The 22,585-nt window shown below is 40.2% G+C and overlaps 1 protein-coding gene across 3 annotated transcripts in view; it reads left to right on the top strand.

Moving 5' to 3' along the window:
* Positions 1 to 22,585, top strand: part of arhgap23a (Rho GTPase activating protein 23a) — a 306,389-nt gene that overhangs the window by 237,941 nt on the left and 45,863 nt on the right. For all 3 annotated transcript variants that reach the window (XM_048614508.1, XM_048614509.1, XM_048614510.1), the window contains 7 exons: positions 829 to 984; positions 1,392 to 1,470; positions 6,134 to 6,207; positions 8,463 to 8,552; positions 14,240 to 14,365; positions 15,934 to 15,975; positions 17,658 to 17,763. In XM_048614508.1, coding sequence (XP_048470465.1) covers positions 829 to 984; positions 1,392 to 1,470; positions 6,134 to 6,207; positions 8,463 to 8,552; positions 14,240 to 14,365; positions 15,934 to 15,975; positions 17,658 to 17,763 — 673 coding nt within the window. The remainder of the gene's footprint in view (positions 1 to 828; positions 985 to 1,391; positions 1,471 to 6,133; positions 6,208 to 8,462; positions 8,553 to 14,239; positions 14,366 to 15,933; positions 15,976 to 17,657; positions 17,764 to 22,585) is intronic.

The raw sequence follows: 22,585 nt of genomic DNA, 5'->3' as shown, positions 1-22,585 counted from the left end.
CTATAAGTATTCACGCCTTAACACCTTGACATAGATACCTGGTTGGTATTTCAATTGGGGTTTTACTTCTGCTCTAGCATTCTCTCCCTTAATCCCTCTGCTCTCAACTGTCTCTCCTCTAAGACACTGTTTGAAACCAAGCTCTTCAAACAAGTTTTTGGTCTGTAGTCCTAATACCTTGTTGGTGGTTACCTTGGTGCTAGATTTTGTTTGATTGCAGTGAGTGCAATAAGATGGTTTACTATTTCATGAGCACTAGTGATTAGAGCATTCATAGCATTGTTGTAATGCTACTGAACTAATTATCTAGAGAAATGAAGTAAGCTCGGGAAGCACGAGTTCAGATCCCTTCTTGGAAGGTAGAAAAATCTAAGATTGATTAATGAATCTGGAGTAAAATATTGTGTGATTTAGTCATGACCCTGAAATTATTGGATTGCCGTAAATATTCATGTGGTTTACTAATAACCTTTGGGACGGTATTCTACCATTCTACACGTCCACAACAACATAATCGCCTCTTAACTATTCTCTGGAATAGCTAGCAAGCCACTCGGTTGTATCAAGCCTCTGCAAGAAATATGCTTGTGGATACATCAGCCATTGAAACATATAACTCGGTACCACCATCTTAATGATGAGCAAGAAATTCTGGCCTTGCTAGCGATGCACAGATCCCAAAATCAGATGAAAAATATATCAGTGTTTTTGGTGATAAAATATTTCATTTCATCTGTTATTTGTTTCCATTTTAGACAATGATGCTGTCACATTGCAATATTTAATTATGTTGTTCAAGTATTTGTGTGTTTGTGTTTATTCTTTCAGTTTATACCACTAATAGTGGAGGTATGTTGTAAATTAGTGGAGGAGAAAGGTCTGGAGTACACTGGGATCTATAGGGTACCAGGGAACAATGCCATGGTCTCCAGCCTACAAGAACAACTGAATAAGGGAATGACTGATCTAAATACCTCAGAAGAAGTAAGCTTCTAATTCTTCTACAAACATAATACTACCCTTTTTTCTTGTTTTGTATTTGCATGAGTAATTTAGAGGTATATTTGAAGGAAATTATCAGAGAACCCTTAACAGTTTGCTCATGTTTCTGATAGACACTGTGCAAAGAGCTGTCTGTTGAATATCAGCCTCTGATCGCAATCTATAGCCGTGGTGAACATGAGTGCAAACCTATACATCATTTAGCACTGTTCATGTAGAGGGCCGTAAGAAAGTTCAAATTTTAATCATGCCTTCAAAGACTCGTAATGGCAATTTTCTGTTGTAGTTTCCATACTTCACAAAAGAATGTTTAACAGTGGTGATTTATATTTGAGTAGAGCCTAATGACACATAATGGCTGCCTGTATTGAGTAATTTTGTCTTTGCAGAAATGGCAGGACTTGAATGTGATTAGCAGCTTGCTTAAACTGTTCTTCCGAAAGCTTCCTGAACCTCTGTTTACAGATGGTGAGTGAATCATTTTAATAATTTATTGTTTTCAGTTAGGTAACGGTCAATATACTAAAGTTACAGCAAATGTCTCTTTAAGGCAGTTGAGATCTGTAATTCTGAAGTTGTATAAGATGATCCATTAAGTTTCACATAAAAAGTGGAGAGAACGTTTTTCAGTTATTTGGTGCCTTTGGTCAAATGTGAAATGTGTCAAAATGTTTCTGAAACAACCCCAAGGAGGCACGCATCCTGTCTCCAAGTCACCCTTTATTTACTTCTGCTCTGACCAGCCAACTCCAAGCCAGTCTCTAGAAATGAAGAGACTGCCTGAGCCTCCTGTTTATATCTCTCAGCTAGGGCTTTCTGATTGGCCCACGCGAACAATCCCAATCAAGGATCTCAGTCACGGAGATCCACCTGACCTTCATTCCAATCACACATGCCCCACCCTTCCCCCAAAACCAAAGACCAGGGATGTAGGCCTGTTCTTTTGTAGCTTCTTCCGGGGCATTTTTGCCCCAGCTCCAGTTTCTCTGACTCGGGCATGGGCAGCGTGTACCAGACCATAGACTGTCTCTTGTGCCCAAGCGTCTCGGAAGAGTTTCCTCCTTCTCCTTTTCGGGTAGTAACGGTATTGAGGCTGCATCCATCTCGGAGTTTGAGGTTTCTTCAACTCTAGATGGAGGGGGAGAACCCACGATTTTTGACAGACTTTCTGGCCGTTCTCAGGGACCAGGTATGTTTTGCTCCTGCCCTATTTGTGATATAGCAGCTTTCAGGTGATCCACGTGTTTGTTCAAGACCACTGTACCTACCCAAACCTCGTAAGACACTGGGCTTGACTTCACGTCAACCCCACCTCGTATCTACGCAGGGCTGTTTCTGTGGTTTTGACACCAAACTTCGTCCACTGAAGTAAACTGTATAAAAACCAAAAGAACTGCGGATGTTGTAAATCAGGAACAAAAACAAAATTGCTGGAAAAGCTCAGCAGGTCTGGTAGCATCTGTGAAGGAGAAAACAGAGCTAACATTTCGGGTCCGGTGACCCTTCCTCAGAAGCAATTTTGTTTTTGAAGTAAACTGTCTGTCTTGCTTAGAGGAGACAAGTGGCCATCATTGGCATTCCTGCTGCTGGTGGGTTTAACGTTATGCAGAGTCTTTTCCCCATTAGCAATTCTGCTGGATCTATACAGGTATTTCTTCTATAAGATAGTTGTGTTCTTGCGTAACCTTGTGTTTTAGAAAATCGTGTTATCGGGAAATCATTATAGAAAATCACTATACCTTTAAGGCAGAAAGTTTGCGTTATCCAAACAGCGCCCACTATTTATCAATCGTATTAGAGCCAATTTGTGTTAACAAGACATGCACTTTAGCAGAACTACCCAGTAAAATGTTCTCCATCATCCCTTGGAAAAGGGCGTAGGCTGATGATACCCCAAAAGGCAGTCTTGTATATTGGTTCAAATCCTTATGGGTATTAATTGTGACATACTTCTGGGCCCCTCACCTAGTCATATTTGCAGGTACGCATGACTCATGCCCAGCTTTGTGAAGGATAGTCCGCTTCCCACCCACAACCAATTTTGTGTATGAGTCCTCTGTGTGAAGGATTGGGTATTTATCCAGCTGCGAGAACCAGTTTTCACTGTTTGCCTGTTTGCTTAAAATCCCCACAGGGACAAAGTAAGCCATCATGCTTCACAATCGGTATGACCAGTGCTGCCCATTCTGCAAACTGCACTGGTTAGATGATTCCTTTTCTTTCAAACCTTCTGATTTCTGTCTCTACTCTTGCACGTAAGGCAAATGGCACTGGGAGACCTTGCAGAATTGTGTAATTGCTTCCTGGTCAACATGCAATGTGGCCTTGGCTCCTTTTGATTGTCCCTAGACCTTGCTGAAAAACTTCTGGGTATTTAATTAGGACTTTGCTTGGGCAGCCATTTTTTAATTGGAAAATGTTGAGCCAATCAGGGTGAATCTTTCTCAACCAATTCTGTCCCCATCAAGCTTTGGCCTGAGTTTCTTACCACGATCAGTGGTAACTACACTAACTGCTTCTCAGTACCCTTAATTTGTAATGGTTCCCCAGTATAGGTTCTCCATCTAGCCGAGGTCTTGCACAAACTTAAGGGTTGGAATGCAGAGCGAATCTTCTTAAAGACTGGTTCTGTAACCACTAATGCAGCTGCACTGGTATCGACCTCCATGAGAACTGGGTGACCATTTAACCAGACACTTACTTTGAGTAGTTCTGAGTTGGATGTTGCTAAGCATGTTAACTGTTGCAAATAACATGTAGGTGGACTTTCCAGGGTGTGCACTTTCCTTGATACCAAATTATGAGTTATCTTACTGAAGTCAGGCCTCTTAGGCCCCCTTTACTGTCTCCAATCTGCATACTGGCAGCAACTGCAATGGCTTGCCAGCCTGGATCTGAAGAACATCTTAACTATTTGGCTCGTGTTTGTTTTGAGGTTTTGTTGTGGGCAGACCTAGGGTCCCCTGGCTCAGGATATGCCCTGTGTGAGAATCCACAATTGCCTAGACTAAAGTGTGTTCTTCAAGTTCAGTCGGTCAGGTGAGGGTGCCCAATTCCATTGGGATGCCCTGTAGCTCACATGCTCCGCATGCCACATTTTCTAATGACAAAGCCAAATTGTGGCACTTGTTTCGTCCAGTTGGTCTTTAGCTAGTAGGTGTTTTTGCATGATTGCATCATTAATGCCACATACCAAGTGGTCTCTCAGCATCTCCTTCAGAATTAACACAAATCACGTGCCTCTGCCAGTCATCTTAACCTCGTCAAAAATCATGATACGGATTCCCCTGATTCTTGAATTGCCATATAAAACTGATAGTGTGTCAGAATTAGGGGAGGCTTGGGGTCATAATATTCCTTCGTTAAATCCATCAACTCTTGAAAGATTTTAATATCTGGTGCCTTAGGAAAAGTTTGCTGCTAATAAATGAAAATGCTGTGGTCCGCAAGCAGTCAGAAGAATTATTCGTTGCTTTTCATCTGCCCCAATGTCATTTCCTGGAATAAATAGCGCATTATTTCCACATGCTGGCCCAGCCTTCGGCAGGATTGAACTAGTCAAGGTTCCCGAATAAAAGCATGATGCTAGGAATGCTTACCCCAACTCAAAGACAATCACTGCAAGTGAATTTTCTTCAGGAGCATACTGTTTTCTCTTATCGCCATTGAAATTACTGCACAGAGGCAGGTATCCCATCACCAAGTTACCCTTTATTTATATGTGCATAGTGCACCAGCCAGCTTAATCCTAGAAATGAAGAGACTCCCTGAACCTCCTGTTTATATCTGTCAGCCAAGGCTCCCTGATTGGCCCTGGTTAACAACCCCAATCAAGGATCTCATAGTCACTGAAATCCACCTGGCCTTCGCTAGAGTCACTACAGTTTCAAAGAAGAACTTGGAAGTACAGTGGCTATAATTTAGACAAAAAAAGCCAACATGTGCGTAGCATGAAAAAAACACAACGAACTGTGATTGCTGGAAATGAGAATCAGAAGTAAAAATTGCTAGAGAAACTCAGTAGGTCTGGCAGCATTTGTGGAGAGAAAGCAGTGATGCTTCTTCAGAACATGTGCATAGCATGATTACATAAACACAGTGCAATGAATTACTAGTTAATTTGTTCATTTGGTAGTACAGAATATGACTAATGCTGAAAAAGATACATTTTGTTTAGGCTTTGCATCTTGCAATCATGAAGACAATTTGCAAGAAATACTAAAGTAAAGGAAAAGCAACATTAATATTGTATGAGAAGCGAGCGCTGGTTGGTTGACAAGTGGACTCTGATTAATAGAGGTATTGCCTTGGAGAATTTGCTAGTTAATGATGATTGATCGTTAATTGCCAAGCTTTGTTTAAATTTTAAATCTTTGAGGATCCTCTTATGGTGCAATAGTAGTGTCCCTTCCCCAGGACTGAGAGACCAGGGTTCAATTCCCACCTGTTCCAGAGGTGTGTAATGACATCTCTGAACAGATTGATTAAGAAAATTAGGTTAAATTAAAAAAAATTAAACTTTAAACCAGGCAGGTTGTCTGTGATTAGTCAAGGCATTATTCAGAGAAACAATCCAGAGGATGGCTGCAAACTATTTTGTTGAGTTGAAACAGATACAGTGTGTGTACGTGTTCTTTGAGTCTACGACTAACAAAGTCCTGTGTATTAATGTGTAGCTTCCAGTACATGCAAGTGTGGCATAATTTTTCACATTCTCAGGATTACTTACCAAATATTGTCTACTCATGAAATCATATCTAATGTCGGATATTGTGTTGTGAGTTTTGCAAGCACAGGCTGATTTGGTACGATAGAATAATCAGACTGTTTTTCATAACTTATGAACGGACCTAAATCTGTCACCTTTTGGTTCTGAAAATTGCTCACTGTACCTCAGGTTGTTCTGAAAGGTAAGGTATCAAAAAGATTTTAGCCATAAGCGAAGCTAGCTGTTTCACACTACTACCATGTGTTTTTGCTTCCTCCAGTGTTCGTCAGGCTGACCTCCCATCTACATCCTTCATAGTTTGAGATCAGCCAAAACTATGTTCTGACTCAGATGTGATGGCGTTACCAACGAACCAAGTTGCTAAATAGCTAACCATCTATTGATGTTGCCTGTACTTTACAGATAAATACAATGATTTCATTGAAACCAACAGACTGGAGAATGCGACAGAAAGGCTTCAAAAATTTAAGAAACTGGTAAATCCTACTACATTACATATCCTAACTGTCACTCCTTGTGTATGTTCTAACTCTAGTTATATATACTTGTATTTGCAATTAATAGCAAAAATTAATACCTACAGTTTCTGTTGGAAATTAATTAGAAGTTAAAACTGATATAATCTAGATCTTTAAATTATTTCCTGAAATCACCAAAAAACTTATTTCTTCTAAGGAGATTAATCCCAACTTCTGTAGTTTCTCCATGTAACTGAGTTATTTCATTTCAGATATATCTCCAAGACTGGTTAAAGTGAAGTGCTGAGAATTAAAGTATTGCTATTAGTTACTCCATATTTCATTATCAATTCCATCTAATTCCTCCACATTTTGACATATACACGATAACTCCTAATGCTCTTGATTATCTGGAATCTATCTACCTCTGCTTTAAAACTAATTCAAAGACTATTCTGACTACCTGTTGCAAGTTCCAAAGACACGTAACCATCTGTAAGAAACAATTCAACTCCATGTTTGAAACAGTCAGTTCTCGATTCTCCCACAAAAGGAAAAACCTCATGTCAAAACCTCAAAGGATTTATATGTATCAATCAATTTGCCACTGACTCTTTCTAAACTCCAGTGGATTCAAGCCTAGCCTGATCAACTTTTCCTCAAAAGTTAACTTGTCCACACCAGCTTGCTGTAGAAAACCTTCTCTGAGCTGTTTCCGCTGTTTAAATTTCAATTTTTTAAAATTTCGAACATTTTTTAAAAATTACGGCAATCTTGTAATTACCACTGATCATGATAAAAACCCATCTGGTTTACTCATGTCCTTTGGGGGGGAAATAATCTGCCATCCATCCCTGGTCTGGCCTAGATGTGACTCCAAACCAATAACAATGTTGTGGATTCTTAACCGTCTTCTGGACAATTAGCCTTGGACAATAAATGATGGTCTAGCCAGCGATGACCACATCCCATGAATGAATGATGAAGAAAAATGTGATCTCACCAATGCCATGTATAACTCAAGCATAATCTCACTACTTTTTATTCAATTCCCTTCCTAATAAACAACAGGAATAGAGTCATGGAGGTCTAAGCACAGGAAAAGGCCCTTTGGCCCATCGACTGCACTGGTCAAAAACAGGCAGTTAAATATTCTAGTCACATTTCCAACACTTGACCCATAGGCTTGAATGCCTTGGCATCGCAAGTCCATTTAAATGTTTGTGAGGGTTTCTGTCTCTACCACCTTTACAGGCAGTGAGCTCCAGATTTCCACCACTCTTTGGATGAAAACATTTTTCCTCTCACCCCCTCTAAACCTCCTGTCTTATTTCTATGCCCCTGAGTCATTGATTCCTGCACCAAATGGAAATGTTTCTTCCTGTCTACTCTGACTTATAATATGAAACATCTCAATCATGATCCTCCAAGGAAAACAAGTCCCATACGTCTGATCTCTTTATAGAACTCTCCAGCCCAGGCAATATCATGACAAATCTCCTCTGCATCTCTTTAGCGCAATCATGACCCTGAACGCAATACTTTAGCTGATGTTTCAGCATCACTTTCCTGCCTTTAAACTCTGTGCCTTGGGTAATAAGGACAAGTATCCCATTTGCCTTCTGATCCACTTTATCTACCTGTCCTGCTACCTTAAGGGACCAGTGTACATACGTACCAAGTTTCCTTTGATACTTGGTGCTTCCCAGGGTCCTACTGTTCATCCCTGCCTTGTTCGTCTTACCAAAGTGCATCACCTCACACTTGCCTGGAGTGAATTCCATTTACCACCAATCAGTCCATCCAACCAGCCTGTCTATATCCTCCTGTAATCTAAGACTATGCCTCTTCACTATTTACCATGCCACCAATTTTCATATCATCTGCAAAACTAGTAATCAACCCTCCTGCATTCTAGTCTAAAGTATTTATATATACCACAAACAGCGAGGGCCCCAACACTGATCCCTGTGGAACCCTAGTTGTTTCATCTTGACAACTGGAAAATGATCCATTTACACCTGTGTGTTTCCTGCTAGCTAGTAAATCTTCTATTTATGCCATAAGATTATCCCCTACACCATGAGCTTTTAAAGTCTGCAATATTCTTTGATCTAGTGCCATATCCAATGCCTGCTACTTTCTCTCAACTTTTATATTTCTAGAGAGGCCAGAAACTTCAATGAAGCACTTACGTTTTAGTCTTTAGACTCATTAGATTTTCTAGTAACTGAGTGTATTGTTGAATAATTATAAGACTTCTATCATTTCAGCTTCGGAAATTACCAGAAAATTATTTTGAAACCTTGAAGTTCCTCACAGGACACCTGAAGACTGTAGCGGATCACTCGGAAAAGAACAAGGTACTCTGTGAATTATAATCTTCATAGTTTGACAGTTGTTTGAGTACCACAGCTAATATTGCTGTTTCCACAGTATTTTGTACATATGTTGTGAATTACTGAATCCAATATCAGCTCACAGTGCCATGTGTTGATGTGGAAAATATTAGGAGGTGCCACACCTGTTGTTAAATGAATAGTCAAGTGAATTATTTTGAAAGAGTAAAGAAAGCTTGTAAGTTTTGCAAAAAATTAGTACAATAGTCTCCTTGTGCTGTTTGATTCTGTGTCCTCACATAGTGCACATGCATGAATTTGTTGCCTGTGCTGTTATTCTGCTGCCCCATGCTTAGCATCGAGGGCAGAATTGTTCCATGAACAAAAACAAAGTTGCTAGAAAAGCTCAGCAGGTCTGGCAGCATCTGTGAAGGTAAAAACAGAGTTAACATTTTCAGTCCGGTGAGTTCTGAGGTAGGGTCACCAGACCCGAAACGTTAACTCTGTTTTCTCCTCCACAGATGCTGTCAGACCTGCTGAGCTTTTCCAGCAACTTTGTTTTTGTTCCATTTTGAGTTGATGTTTTGGTTTTAGAGATCCTTGGCACCTGGATTGCCATGGCGCAGTGTTACTTTTCTCATGTAGTCTTCCACCACTCACCACCACCTTGCACCTCTTCCCCCCCGCCCCTCCATGGCCGAATCATTTAACCGAGTTGGGTGCCCCTCTTTGGGAATCGTGTGGCCAGAGACGACACCACTGCCAGGATCCTCAGCTTTCCTCAGGTGCCATTTTTAAAGCCCAGCTGCACACCATTTCAGAACTGACCTTCATATTGCTCCTCAAGTGTCAACATTTTGGGGAGGTGGTGGCATAGTGGTAATGTTACTGGACTAGTGTTCCAGACCTCCAAGCTATTATTCTGGGCATGTGGGTTTGAATACCACCATCACAGATAGTGAAATTTGAATTCAATAAAATGTCTGGAATTAAAAGCTAACCTTGCAGAAACCACTGTTAATTGTCATAAAAACCCAGCTGGTTTACCCATGGCCTGTTAGGGAAGAAAATCTGCCATCCTTACCTGGTCTGGCCTACATGACTGCAGATACACTTCATTGCAATTGGCCTACCAAGCCACTCAATTGTACCAAACTGCTACAAAGTCTAAAGTGAATCAGGAGGCAGTACAGAGACCATGTAGTGTTACTAATATGAGGGGTTAAAGTGGTTGAGGTAGTGAGGAAAGATTCTGCATGCAATAGTGAGAATAGTTGATCATTAGTTCTAGTGGGATGTGGCTGAAGAAGCAGAGACAGGGTGAATGTGAGGTAGCAGATAGAAAATAGTGGCACTCACCTTGACGAACGAAGAGGTCATTGACCTTCTTGTGGCACTAATGGCCATTCCTTCAGGTGGCTGATACTGCATTGATCTTGGTGGCAACTTCAGATCAGGCTGGCAGGGTCCAATGTTGTGGCTTCCTCTGCTGGTCCCAGGAAAGAGCATGCTCCTACACTGCACTACCCTGTCAACCAGGACTTCTGGGTCTCTTACTGCAAGGTAGGGCACCAATTTCCTCTTGTCTGCCGTGCCTGGGCTATGTGTTATGAATCTAACAGGGCTATCTGATCTGCTAGCACTTCATTGGGTACACAAAGTTCTTTTAAGGAGAGTACCAGCACCAGGGATCTGAGGAATTGGGATAGCATCAGTCAAGTGGGGCACCATCGGGGTGTAGTACCTTGTTAATGACGAGAGAAAAAATGTAGTTTGATGATACAAAGATTGACTGGATGGTTGACAGTGAGGAAGAAGATCTTAGGTTATCAGAGGATATAAATGGATTGGGCAGATGAACAGATCAGTGGCAGATGGAATTTAACCCTGATGAGTGTGAGGTGATGCAGTTCCGAAGAAGTAATGAGACAAGGGAGTATTCACTGAATGGCAGGACGTTCAGAGGAACAGAGGGATCTTAAGGTGCTTTTTAATGGTCCTTGAAGGCAGCAGGATAGGTTAATAGTGTAGTTAAAAGGCATTTGGAACACTTACCTTTATCAGTCGTGGCATAGATTATAAGAGCAGAGAGGTTAATTTGGAGCTGTACAAAATCTTAGTTAAGCCACAGCTGGAGGACTATGTTTTTTTTTTAATTCATTCATGGGGTGAGGGCGTTGCTGGCTAGGCAGCATTTATTGCCCATCCCTAATTGTCCAAAGGGCAGTTAAGAGTCAACCATATTACTGCAGGTCTGGAGTCACATGTAGGCCAGACCAGGTAAAGATGGCAGTTTCCTTCCCTAAAAGACATTAGTGAACCAGATGGGTTTTTCCAACAATCAACGATGATTCACAGTCATCATTAGACACTTAATTCCAGATAGTTATTGAATTCAAATTCCACCACCTTCTGTGGTGGGATTTGAAACCAGGTCCCCAGAACGTTATCTGGGCTCTGGATTGACAGTCCAGCAATAATATGACCAGGCCATTGCCTCCCCAGTATTCTGATCAACACACTACAGGCTGGACATGATTGTATTACAGGAATGCAGTGGAGATTCACCAGATGTTGCCTGGGTTGGAACGGCTTAGCTATGAAGAGAGGCTGGATGAGCTTGGGTATTTTTCTTTAGAGCAGAGAAGGCTGAGAGGGAACCTGATTGAGGCACATAGGACAGTGAGGGGCATGTACAAAGCAGTTGTTCCTTTAGTTGAAGGGTCAATGATGGGTACAATTTTAAGGTGAAGGGCAGGAGGTTTTGAGGGGATTTAAGCAAAAGGTTTTTCACCCAGAGGGTGGTGGGAATCTGGGAGGGTTGAGACGGGAAACCTCACAACCTTTAAAGAGTATTTGGATGAGCGCTTGAAATGTCATTACGTTCACGGCTGTGGGTCAAGAGCTGAAAAGTGACACTAGTGTAGATTTAGAGTAGTTTTGTTGGTGCAGAGTGCCAAAGGGCCTTTTCTGTACTGTATGACTGAGGAGTTTGGGACAAAAGCTCAAGAAAAGCCACTGAGCCTTGCTGAGAGAAATCCTCCGTCAAACTGGACAAAAGTTTCACTTACCTGATTTCTGATAAGGTTTGGCCCCTAGTGTTTCTTTCTTGTCAGTGTTGTCTCTAGATTTTATTTGAGAGGCATAAAGAAAAGAGATTTTTTCAGCCTGTTACAGTTTTGCATTTCCATTGCACTTTTCCAAAAAAAATTGAAAAACCAGTTTTTTGTTTCTATAAGTGCTGTTTTATCTCTAACTCGTAAAAATGGGGTGGGGCCCTTGTCTAATTTCACTGTTTCATTGCCTCTGAATAACATTAATGGCAGCTCAGGTCTCTTGTCAAATCTGCATTGGTTTTCTGAAACTTGGCCATTTTTGTGGTCGTGAGTTTCCTATTGACATTTTAAACCATTTTGTACAACTGTTTCAGTCTATGAAAGTCCCAGGTAGTAAATCAGATAATGGGATTACAAAATCAATTGTCTGCATGTTTTGTTGTGACACCCTGTAATTATCTTTTAGTAAGAGTGACAGGACCAAATTGAGTCTTGTCACCACTCACTCTGGGAGTGTACTGGAAATCAAGCTCCACTATTCCTATAGTTGTCACAAATGGGAAAATTCAATCAAACTGTCCAAAATCTCAAGTTTACCTGACTGCCATATCTGGGTTAAAAGAAACACTCACCTGGTTTCTGTCCTTAACAAGAATACAACTTTAAAGTTTTTGAGAAGATTTGTAGCTCGGGTTGTGGTTGTACGGCAGGGTGATTAGTGAGTCTGGTCGTGTTGTGTCTTCCTGTTGTGGTTTGTCTCGGAGGTTATAGCAGATTGTGCTTTTTGGGCATCCATTCCTTTTGAAGACTCCATATGGGTGCTCCTGTTCTACTTTGTGTAGTTCCGGGTTGCTGCAATATGTTGTGGCTTGTTTAAATGGTGTCCTCATGTAGCTCTGTTTGGGCATTAGGGTGGTTGCTAGAGTAATTGAGTATCTGGTCCGTACATGTGGTCTCTCTATATATGCTAGCCTGGAGTTCCCTGTTGTTTTGCATTCTACCATTATGTCCACAAAGGGTAGTTGGTTGTTCTCCTCCTCTTCTTTTGTGAATTTTATCCCGGTGAGGATGTTGTTTATGTGTTGCTGGGTTTCTTCTAGTTTTGTGTGTTTAATAATCACGAAGGTGTCATCTACCTATCGGACCCAGAGTTTGGGTTGTATAGTAGGGAGCACTGAACGTTCTAACCTTTGTCTTACTGCTTCTGCAATCAGTCCTGATATTGGGGATCCCATTGGTGTTGTGTTGATTTGTTTGAATATATGGTCGTTGAAGGTGAAGTGGGTTGTGAGGCACGGATCTAGTAGTTTCATGGTGGTGTCCTTATTGATGTTGTTGGTGTCCTGGGTTGACTGCATACATGATTCATCCAGTAGTGTGGCAATTGTCTTTTTGACTAGGTCGATGTTTATGGATGTAAATAGTGCTGTTATATCGAAGCATATCATCATCTCGTCCTCTTCTATCCTGGTGTCCTTGATTAATGCACTACTAGCAGATATAGACCCATCACCACAGTTAGGGAACCGGATTACAATGATCCTGAAGAAATTACACAACTCAGGAGATATCAACAAGAGGACTACCAAAAAAAATGAAGCCAACACACCCCGATTCTACGGACTCCCAAAGGTACACAAACTGGGGGTCCCCCTCAGACCCATTGTCTCACTACCAACATATAGTCTAGCCAAAGAACTACAACAGAAATTGAAATATTTAGTGGATAACACTATACACCCATCCATGCATCCCAAGAATTCCTCAACTTTGTCAAAGACACTCACTAATCACCCTACCGTACATCAAGGACATTTCAGAGATGACCATAAGACTACTCAGACCCCTAGGTATAATGGTAGCCCACAAACCGACAACCACCCTGCGACAGCTACTGACAAACGTAAATGATCCCATACCCAGAACCAGCAAAACTGGTATAATATACAAAATACCATGCAAGGACTGTGAGAAACACTACATAGGCCAAACCAGAAGAAAACTGACCATAAGGATACACGAACATGAACTAGCCACCAACAGACACGACCAATTCTCACTTGTCTCACTACACACGGACATTGAAGGATATGAATTCGACAACACCTTCCGTAATCACACAAGCCAAACAGAGACACGCCAGGGAATTCCTGGATGCCTGGTATTCTAACCAGAACTCCATCAACAAGCACATTGAATTAGACCCTGTGTACAAACCACTGAGAAACAGAACCGGAAGTAATACCAATCACCCCAGCAAACCAAGGCATGTAAATAACACGCGGGACAGAACACTGACGCTTCACTGGAGGCGCACTGACGATGTTACCGAGCAGGGTGACGAAACATTTGCATCCAAACCCACTGCTTGGCGAGCATGTCTACAACTTCATCCACAACCCAAGCTACAAACTTCTGTAAAACTTTAAATCACCCTCTAATGGTTGAATGACGTAAGCTTGTCGACAAACATGCAATGAGTTCTTCCACAGTCCCTAGGTTTAATACGGTATATTTTCCTATATTAAGTCCATAATTCAAAAAAAGCAGAGTTTATACTGTCTTGTAGTTTGATATTTTTAATTTGCCCATGATTACTCTAAACAGAAATTTGTACCCCAACCTGACATTGTATTTTTATTTTTGCTCCCTCAGATGGAGCCGCGGAATTTAGCATTGGTATTTGGTCCTACCCTAGTCAGAACATCAGAAGACAAAATGATTGACATGGTGACGCACATGCAAGATCGGTACAAAATAATTGAAACCTTAATACAGCATGTAAGTTTAATCTTTCTCTTGAGGGTTGAATTATTTTTGAGGAGAATTGAGAAGGAGTGCTTTGAAGGACAGAAATCTTTGATGGAATAATCACATACAGACTCTTGATGACTGTGTTTATTGAGCCAAATGGTGTCTTCTCACACCAGACCTCCTAAATTATATTGTGAAGACTTTTATACCTGTGTTATTCTCAAGGCAGTCTGATGTTGGTAGCTTGAATTGCTAGGTCAGCATGTCACAAAGTAGAAAGGCTAGTGTCTCACTGGAAAGACCGCGTTGCTGATGTGTATTTAGCAACTATTTATAGAGCTACAGTTGTAGAAGATCATGTTTGACACAGAGGCTTCAAAAAGTAAATTAAGGTATATGTTTAGGCCACTTTTACTGTATCTTCAAATTGAGATTTTGAGATATCATGACTCTGGCAAATATAATGGAAAATTTCAAATTCTGTTACAAACATTCATTTTCACATTTTTGTTTCTTTATTTCCATTTTGATTGGTTGGGTTATAACTAATCTACATTATTGTTGGTTATAAGCTTTAAACCAGTTTAGTTTACTGATTGATGTACGTTTTCGGAATTCTCCCAAGGCCAGACTCTCATTGTTCATTTTCCAGTGTGGGAAACATTTACTGTTTTGAGCTTAAGTAATTTCAGCAATTCAGTTCCGTGTATTCATTAATTGCATGTAGCAGGAGGAAAGAAATTAACAAGAAGCATAGGGCACCGGCTTTAGTTTTGCATAAGTTTATGAGTGGCAAACTTTAATGAGATTAAATATGTATTGTATAAATGAGAGAGATGAGATTTGGTATGTTGAATGCTATCAATATCTATTAAAATCTTTAGAATTTGAAATCTCTTTGTGATAGTCGTACTTTAGTTGAATTTGACAAAATAAATCCATAAGCAGATTATTGATTGAACTAATTTAGATGTGTTGTTGTGCCTGTCCTAGTTTCTCAATTGTTAATGTTGATAATACAATAAATATTTCTCTGCTTATAATTATTCCTAAAATAGTTCAGTCAGTTGTGTGACCTTCTGCTATCTGGGTTACTGCACCATTGGTAGATAGGCCACCTGATATTAGAGCTTAATTTGATCATTTTCAGCCTTCCCATCAGCGATAAATTCCAAATTTTGTATTAAAATCTGATAATGCCCTTAATTTTCAGATGGCAGGCTTGCACTTCAATCCTATCTTTAACAGATGTTTTGATACACAGTTAGCTGAATGTCCCTTTCCTTTAGAACAATTAATTCCAATTGATACAGTCTATCAGGGTGGCTTTGAGTATAATGTGTAAAAGAGTCTCATTTTCTGACTCCAAACTTTCTTTGAAAATTTTGCCCTGAGAAAGGTGTGCCGCACATTATATCTCCAAAATTTAGTTGGCCTTGTTTTTCTGTATTCTTGATGTTAGGCTGCAAATATTATTGCTGAAAACAAAAAAAAAGCAATAATTCAGTTGTGAGATTTTTGCTGAGAATATTTTCATAATCTAGTGTACTGTTCTTTTGTTTCTTAATATAATCAGTTTGTTTGTTTTTTTCCAGTATGATTGGTTTTTTAATGAAGACAGGGACATGGATGAAAAGGTAAGAACTCTTCAAACTGATTTTCAAGCAATTAACAACACAAATTAATGCAGTGCATGAACATTGAGCTAGAAGAGAATGATTAAGGAATTATTACAATAAAAAAAACCTCTAACTGAAAGTAAGTGGTGCTTTATAAATGAAACATTTGGAAAAGAAATGGAGGGATTTCTATATTATCAGAGGAAAAGAAGTGATGTCAGTAGAAACTGAACTCAGTTTGAATAACCTGAGCAATTTATACAAACGAGTTTAAATAATTTAGTGAAATTAACTGAAATCAGAAGATGACTTTTTAAAATACCTAAAAGTAAACTTTTCAAACTTTGGATGTGTCACATAAGCAACATCTTAATGACTAAGGACCATAGTGGTTTAGTGCACAGAAGGAGGCCATCCAGACCATTATTTGTGCTGTAGCTTCATTACAACAATCTAAAACTAGGTCTTCTGCCCATAACCACGCGTGGAATCTAATCCAGCCTGTCATGGTGGGAAATTTGCTAGAAAGGATACACCAGTCTAATTGCAGCAGGGAAATCTCCACGATCAAGTTGGAGCCAGGAAGAGGCAATGCAAGAAACATGCTCGCTTGCAGAAAAATGTCACTTAAATTAATTTAAGACATTTTAATATGCTCTACTGTGCATGAAATAACTGCACAGAGGCTGGTATCCCATCACCAAGTCAACCTTTATTTACTTGTGCACAATACACTGGCTGTGGCCAGCCAGCTCAGAGTCAGTCGCCTGGACTGAGGAGATTGTAAAGCCCCTGTTTATATTTTTTTTATACCAAGCTTCTTCCTCCAAAGTTCACGGGCTGTGGGTAGCCAGCTTGGAGTCGGTCACCTGGACTGAGGAGATTGTAAAGCCCCTGTTTATATTGGTCAGCCAGGGCTTTCCTGGTTGACCCAGGTTAACAACAACAATCAAGCACCTCATAGTTAACAATGTCCACCTGGTTACAATCACACTGTGCATCAACCTGGCATGTCCAGTTGGGTTTTCCAGCAGCCTTCCTGACAGGTGGCAATTTCTACATTCCTCATTGTCAGGCACTCTGTGGCTGATCATGCAACCCAGTATCAGGAAGGAGACTGCTGAAAGCTATCCCCTGCCCTTGCCAGCAACTACATGCACCACATTCCAGACCTTTCTCTCTACCCTCTCCCCACGACCTCAATCCCACCTTCCCTCACTTGTGGCCAGGATCCAGTGACAATCCCTAGTGAAATTGTTGAAGCATGACTGGCAGGAGCTACCACTACCAGTGGAACTGCCAGCAATGGAGAGCTGCCAACCTGTATTGTTTGTGTAGACAGTTTCATCAACAGTTGTCTAATAGCAGGTACATTTTAAAGGCTGATAAGTTTCACTTCAAAGTTAAATCAGAGTAGTATTCTCTCCTGAGTGTCATACTTGACTTATGGAAAATTTTGACTGACTGAAGATATCTAACATAAACACCCTTGTTTAGAGTGGTGTAAATACTTGCAAAACAATGTTGTAAAGTGTATTAGTGAATTAAAGTTTAACATTTATATAGTGCTTTTCATGTATTTCAGAAGTCTCAAAGCACTTTACAGCCGATGAAGTACTATGGAAGTGTAACCAATGTTGCTGTGTAGGAAATGTATTATTGAGACGAAATAAACTTTAAAATTTATTTTGCTGTTCTAGGCTCCAGTTGACCATGGGGGTAATACAGAATTACAGCCAGTACCAAACATAGACCATCTGCTGTCAAACATTGGGAGAACTGGAGGAGCACCAGGGGATATCTCAGGTAGCAGAAAATTTTCACGACTGTGTAGTCCTGACTCTTCTAAACTCATGTCAAGCTGTAGCGTAGAAGGAACTAGATATGTGATTTGTGTATATCATGGAAGTATTTCACAATAGTTTCAAGACATTTCCTTTTAAACTTTGTTTTATTTTCTTGATTATATAAACATTAGCTGCTTAAGCAGATTTGAAATGAAATGCTTACGCTAATGGAAGATTAATTACTGGAGTTAAATATCAGTGTGCATTCTTGAGTGGCACCTCTTGTTTGAGCTGAAGAATAGGAATTAAATTTCATTGTGTTTGAGCTGGGGTCTCAAAGTCCAATGTCAAGATTTCTTTCCATTCACAACTGATCTGATTTTGTTTATGTATTCAAATTATCTAGCTACATTAACATGATATCTAAAGTGACTCAAATTAGACAGGAACACACATTTTTGCTTAATTATATTTTTTCATGTGTTGTGGCAACTTTTAACACATCTTACAAAATTCTACACAAACTGTCTAAAGTGACCTTACTGTTCACATACAGGTATTTTGTATAAAACAATCTCTGACAGTGAAAATGCCAGTTCCTGAGCAAATCTGACATTAGTTACACTATTCATTAAGTTAATAGTAGTTCTGAAGAAGGGTCACTGGACTTGAAAAGTTAACTCTGGTTTCTCTCTACAGATGCTGCCAGATCTGCTGAGTTTCTCCAGCAATTTCTGTTTTTGTTTCAGATCTTCATTTGAAATCCTTTATGTTATTTTAGTGTTTCTAACAAATTGTTTCAAAGAACTAAGACTTTAATATACTACACGCTATAAAAATTATTACATACCATCTTCAAATAGTCTTGGGAGTGAATTAAGTAATCAATATTTAAGGTCACTTGCCAATGCATGCCTGATAACTACAGTTAGTTCCCACCCTTTTGGGAGCGCTGCTCCACAGACTAATCAAACAGCAACCTGGCATAATTTTACTCTTGAATTATTATTTAAGTCTTTTATTTCTGCTTCACCAACCTTGGATGTATGTCCTGTTCCACCAGCAGAGTAGAGGTGGCATGGCTTTGGAATTCCCAAACATAGACTCTGAATGGCACGAGGTCTTGTGCCACTGGTTCATTTATGGGCAAGGAAACCACCTGCTGTTTATTGTCCATCACCATCTCTTTGTTGCTGAATCAGTGCTGTTTCATGTTGAATACCATTTGGAAGAAACACTGAAAGTTGCAACAGTCCAGAAACTCCATCACCTAAATTGGCTCAATGGCATCACCACTGATTAAATTAACTGAGTCGTGAAGGACTTATCTTCCAAACTGACCTTGTGATTTTAGTGATAGATTGTTCCCTTTTGTTGGTTCTACTTGTTCTTGTCCTCAAGTGTCACAAGTATATTTATTTATGGTAGAAATGTCTGCAACGTTGTCCTGTCTGAATGGGATAGATTCAGAACAAATCTAGCAGTTTAAAATTCATATCTATAATTTGTTTGTGGGCCATTAGCAGTAGGAAAATAGTATTTGACTACAGTCTGGACCTACAGTCAAGTCAGGAGCTAACCTTTGTAAAATGGGGAGTATAGAAGTGCATAGCCAGGAGCATCAACAGGCACACCTAAAAATTCCATGTCAATCTAATGAAGCTACAACATAGAGCTTGCATGCAAGCAAAATAGTAGAGGCAATTTATAACCAAAAGCTCTGCAGTCCTGCCATATACAGTGATGCATTGTAATGGACAATTAAATAAGCTGAAGGAGGAGGCTACACAAACATCGCCATCCTCAGTTATGCTGCGCCAGCACTTGAATGCAAAAGGCTAGGCTGGAAAGTTTGTCACCATTTTCAGTCAAGAGTGCTAAACGAAGAGTCCATCTTGGTCTCCTCCTGAGGTCCACAGCACCATAGATGCAATCTTCAGTTAATTCAGTTCACTCGACTTGATATTAAAAAACAGCTGAAAACTACAAAGTCTCTGAGCTCTGACCTGATCCTGACTATGGTACTGAAGACTAGTTTGTCAGAACTAGCTGTACTCTTAGCCCAGTACAATACTACAACAGCATCCACATGTCAATGTGGAAAATTGACCAAGTTATGTTCTGTCCATAAAAACTAAGATAAATCCAATCTAGCCAATTATGCTCCATCAGTCTATTGTCAATAATTTGCAAAGTGATGGAAGGTGTCATTGTCAGTGTTATCAAGTAGCACTTACTTACCAACAATCCGCTCAGCAACATTCCATTTAGGTCTTACTAGGACCACTGGACTCCAAATCACATCATACCTTGAGTCAAACATGGACAAAAGAGCTAGATTCCAGAGGTGAGGTGATAGTGGCTGCCTTTGACATCAAGACAGAAATTTCCCAAATTGGTATCTAGGTGTGTAGGAACCTGTAGTCAATGGGAATGAAGGGAAAACTTCCCATTGGTTGGAGTCATGCCAAACACAAAGGGACACGGTTTTAGTTTTTGGAGACCAATCGTCTTGGCCCAGGAGGACATCACTGCAGGAGTTCCTTGTGTAATGTCTTTGGTCCAGCTATCTTCAGGTGCTTCATCAAGGACCTTTAGAAATGAGGATATTCATTGATTGCAGTTTTCAGTGCCTTTTGCACTTCTCCTGATGCTGAAGCCTCCATGTGCAGCAAAACTTAGACAACATTCAGTTTGGGCTGACAATTGCCAGGCAATGACCATCTCCAACAAAAGAGAATATAGCCATTGCCCCTTAACTTTCAATAGCCTTACCACATTATCAACATCCTAGAGGGACCACCATTGACTAGAGACCTAATCAGACCAACTAAATATGGGAGGTCAGTTAGCTTAGTGGCCAGAAGGCTGGTTTGTGGCATAGTGATACCAATAGCTAGATTCAGTTCCTGTACCAGCTGAAGTCATCATGAACGTCCCATCTTCTGAAACTCACCGATTGTCTGAGGTGTGGTGACCCTCAGGTTAAACCATCAACAGTCATCTCTCTCTATTGAGAAAGCTTCCCTGTGGACCTCTTGGTCTATGGTGACTTTACCTTTTACCTTTATAAATACGGTGGCTACACAAGCAAAACAGAAGCAGAGAATTCTGTAGCGAATATCCACTTCCTGTTTCCCAAAGCCTGTCCTTCATATGCAAAGTCAGAGTGTGGTGGAATACTTTCCACAGACCTGAATGAGTGCAGCTTCAGCTGCGCTAAAGGAGCTCAACACCGTCCAAGACAAAAGAAGTTCATATCGTCTGTAGCACTTCCATTACCTCAAAGTTTCACTCCCTTCACCACTGTTACGATGGTGGCAGCGTGTTCCATCTCCAAAATTTCTTATGCCAAATCACCAAGGTGCCTTTGGCAGGGCCTTACAAATCTGAGAGTCACCAGCTAGAAGAGCGATAGCATTAAGAACATGCTATCACCACAATTTACAAGTTTCTCTCCGAGTTAAATACCATCCTAACTTGAAACTAGAGATAGTAGGAACTGCAGATGCTGGAGAATCTGAGATAACAGGGTGTAGAGCTGGATGAACACAGCAGGCCAAGCAGCATTTCTGAAGAAGGGTTTAGGCCCGAAACGTCAGCTTTCCTGCTCCTCTGATACTGCTTGGCCTGCTGTGTTCATCCAGCTCTACACATTGTTATCTCTAACTTGTAACTATATCATTACTCTTTCACTGTTACTGGGTCAAAATTCTGGAACTCCCTCCTTGAAAGCACTGAGGGTGTACATATACCACAATATCCCTAAAAAGTGGCTCACTCATCCTTTCAAGGGCAATTATGGATGGGCAATTGTTGGTCTTTGCAGTGATCCTCAAATCCCACAAGTTAATTAGAACAAAAAACTTATGCTGTATCTGTGTTTATCTGCATTATTATCAAGGTCTCTGAGTCAAAAAACATTTTTGTATGCCTTTCAATAGTATAATGACTTGGAATAGGAAACTGGGAAGCACAAACAATCTTTCTTCATTTGCCAGGTGTTGATACTAGCTGGTGCCAAGCAGTAACATCCATGGATAATCACTTGTTTGCACACAATAATCGTTATCATTGCTGTTCTCAACTGACTATTCCAACTTTCAGCTGAAAGTCATTTATGATCTGACTTTTTAAAATGATTCTTGTTTAATTATTTGTGATATGTACTACAAAAGTGCATAGCTGTCAAACTGTCTTGTTTGATTTTTAAAAAATTAAACCCACTACTCACCCAAGTGTCAGTGGACTGAAACTGCCAAGTTTAAGCTCCAACTTTGCATGACCTTTGTAGTTGAGCCTCCATCAAATAAACTGTTGTTTGCAACCATGAGAAAGAAGTGAAGTGTAAAGCAAATGGTCATGGAATCACGTGGATGGTACTTCAGCCACCAGCAGATTCACAGGTGCCCACACTGTCTCAGCTATCTTATCAGCCAGAGTTCATGGTGTACTGCTACAAAAGACAGAGACTAGCGACAAATAAAACTTAGTTTTAAAAAGAAGGGATCTACTTTCTGAAGACCTGAAAAATACTATTGTCAGATAATTTTGTAATTTATGAAGTAAAACTTATGATCATGGTTCTTGCTATGTTTAGGATGCAGTCTGCCTTTGATTTGGAAATAATTTTTGTGTTAAGAAAATTTGAATTATCTCAATTCAAATTAAAGATTTGCAATAACACAGCACAGGGTTTTCAGAGTTTAAAAAACATTGGCTTAGCTAGTGATTTGAGTAAGTGATTTTGAATTATTTTATTCAGTCATGGGATTTACGTGTTGCATTTATTGCCTTTTAGTTGCACGTGAAAGTTGCTGGTGAGCATTATTCTTGAAATG

This window comes from Rhincodon typus, chromosome 30, assembly GCF_021869965.1.
Source record: "Rhincodon typus isolate 14 chromosome 30, sRhiTyp1.1, whole genome shotgun sequence".
NCBI lineage: Eukaryota > Metazoa > Chordata > Chondrichthyes > Orectolobiformes > Rhincodontidae > Rhincodon > Rhincodon typus.
Note: the sequence above shows the minus strand (reverse complement) of the source record. Positions and strands in the feature narration are given on the sequence as shown.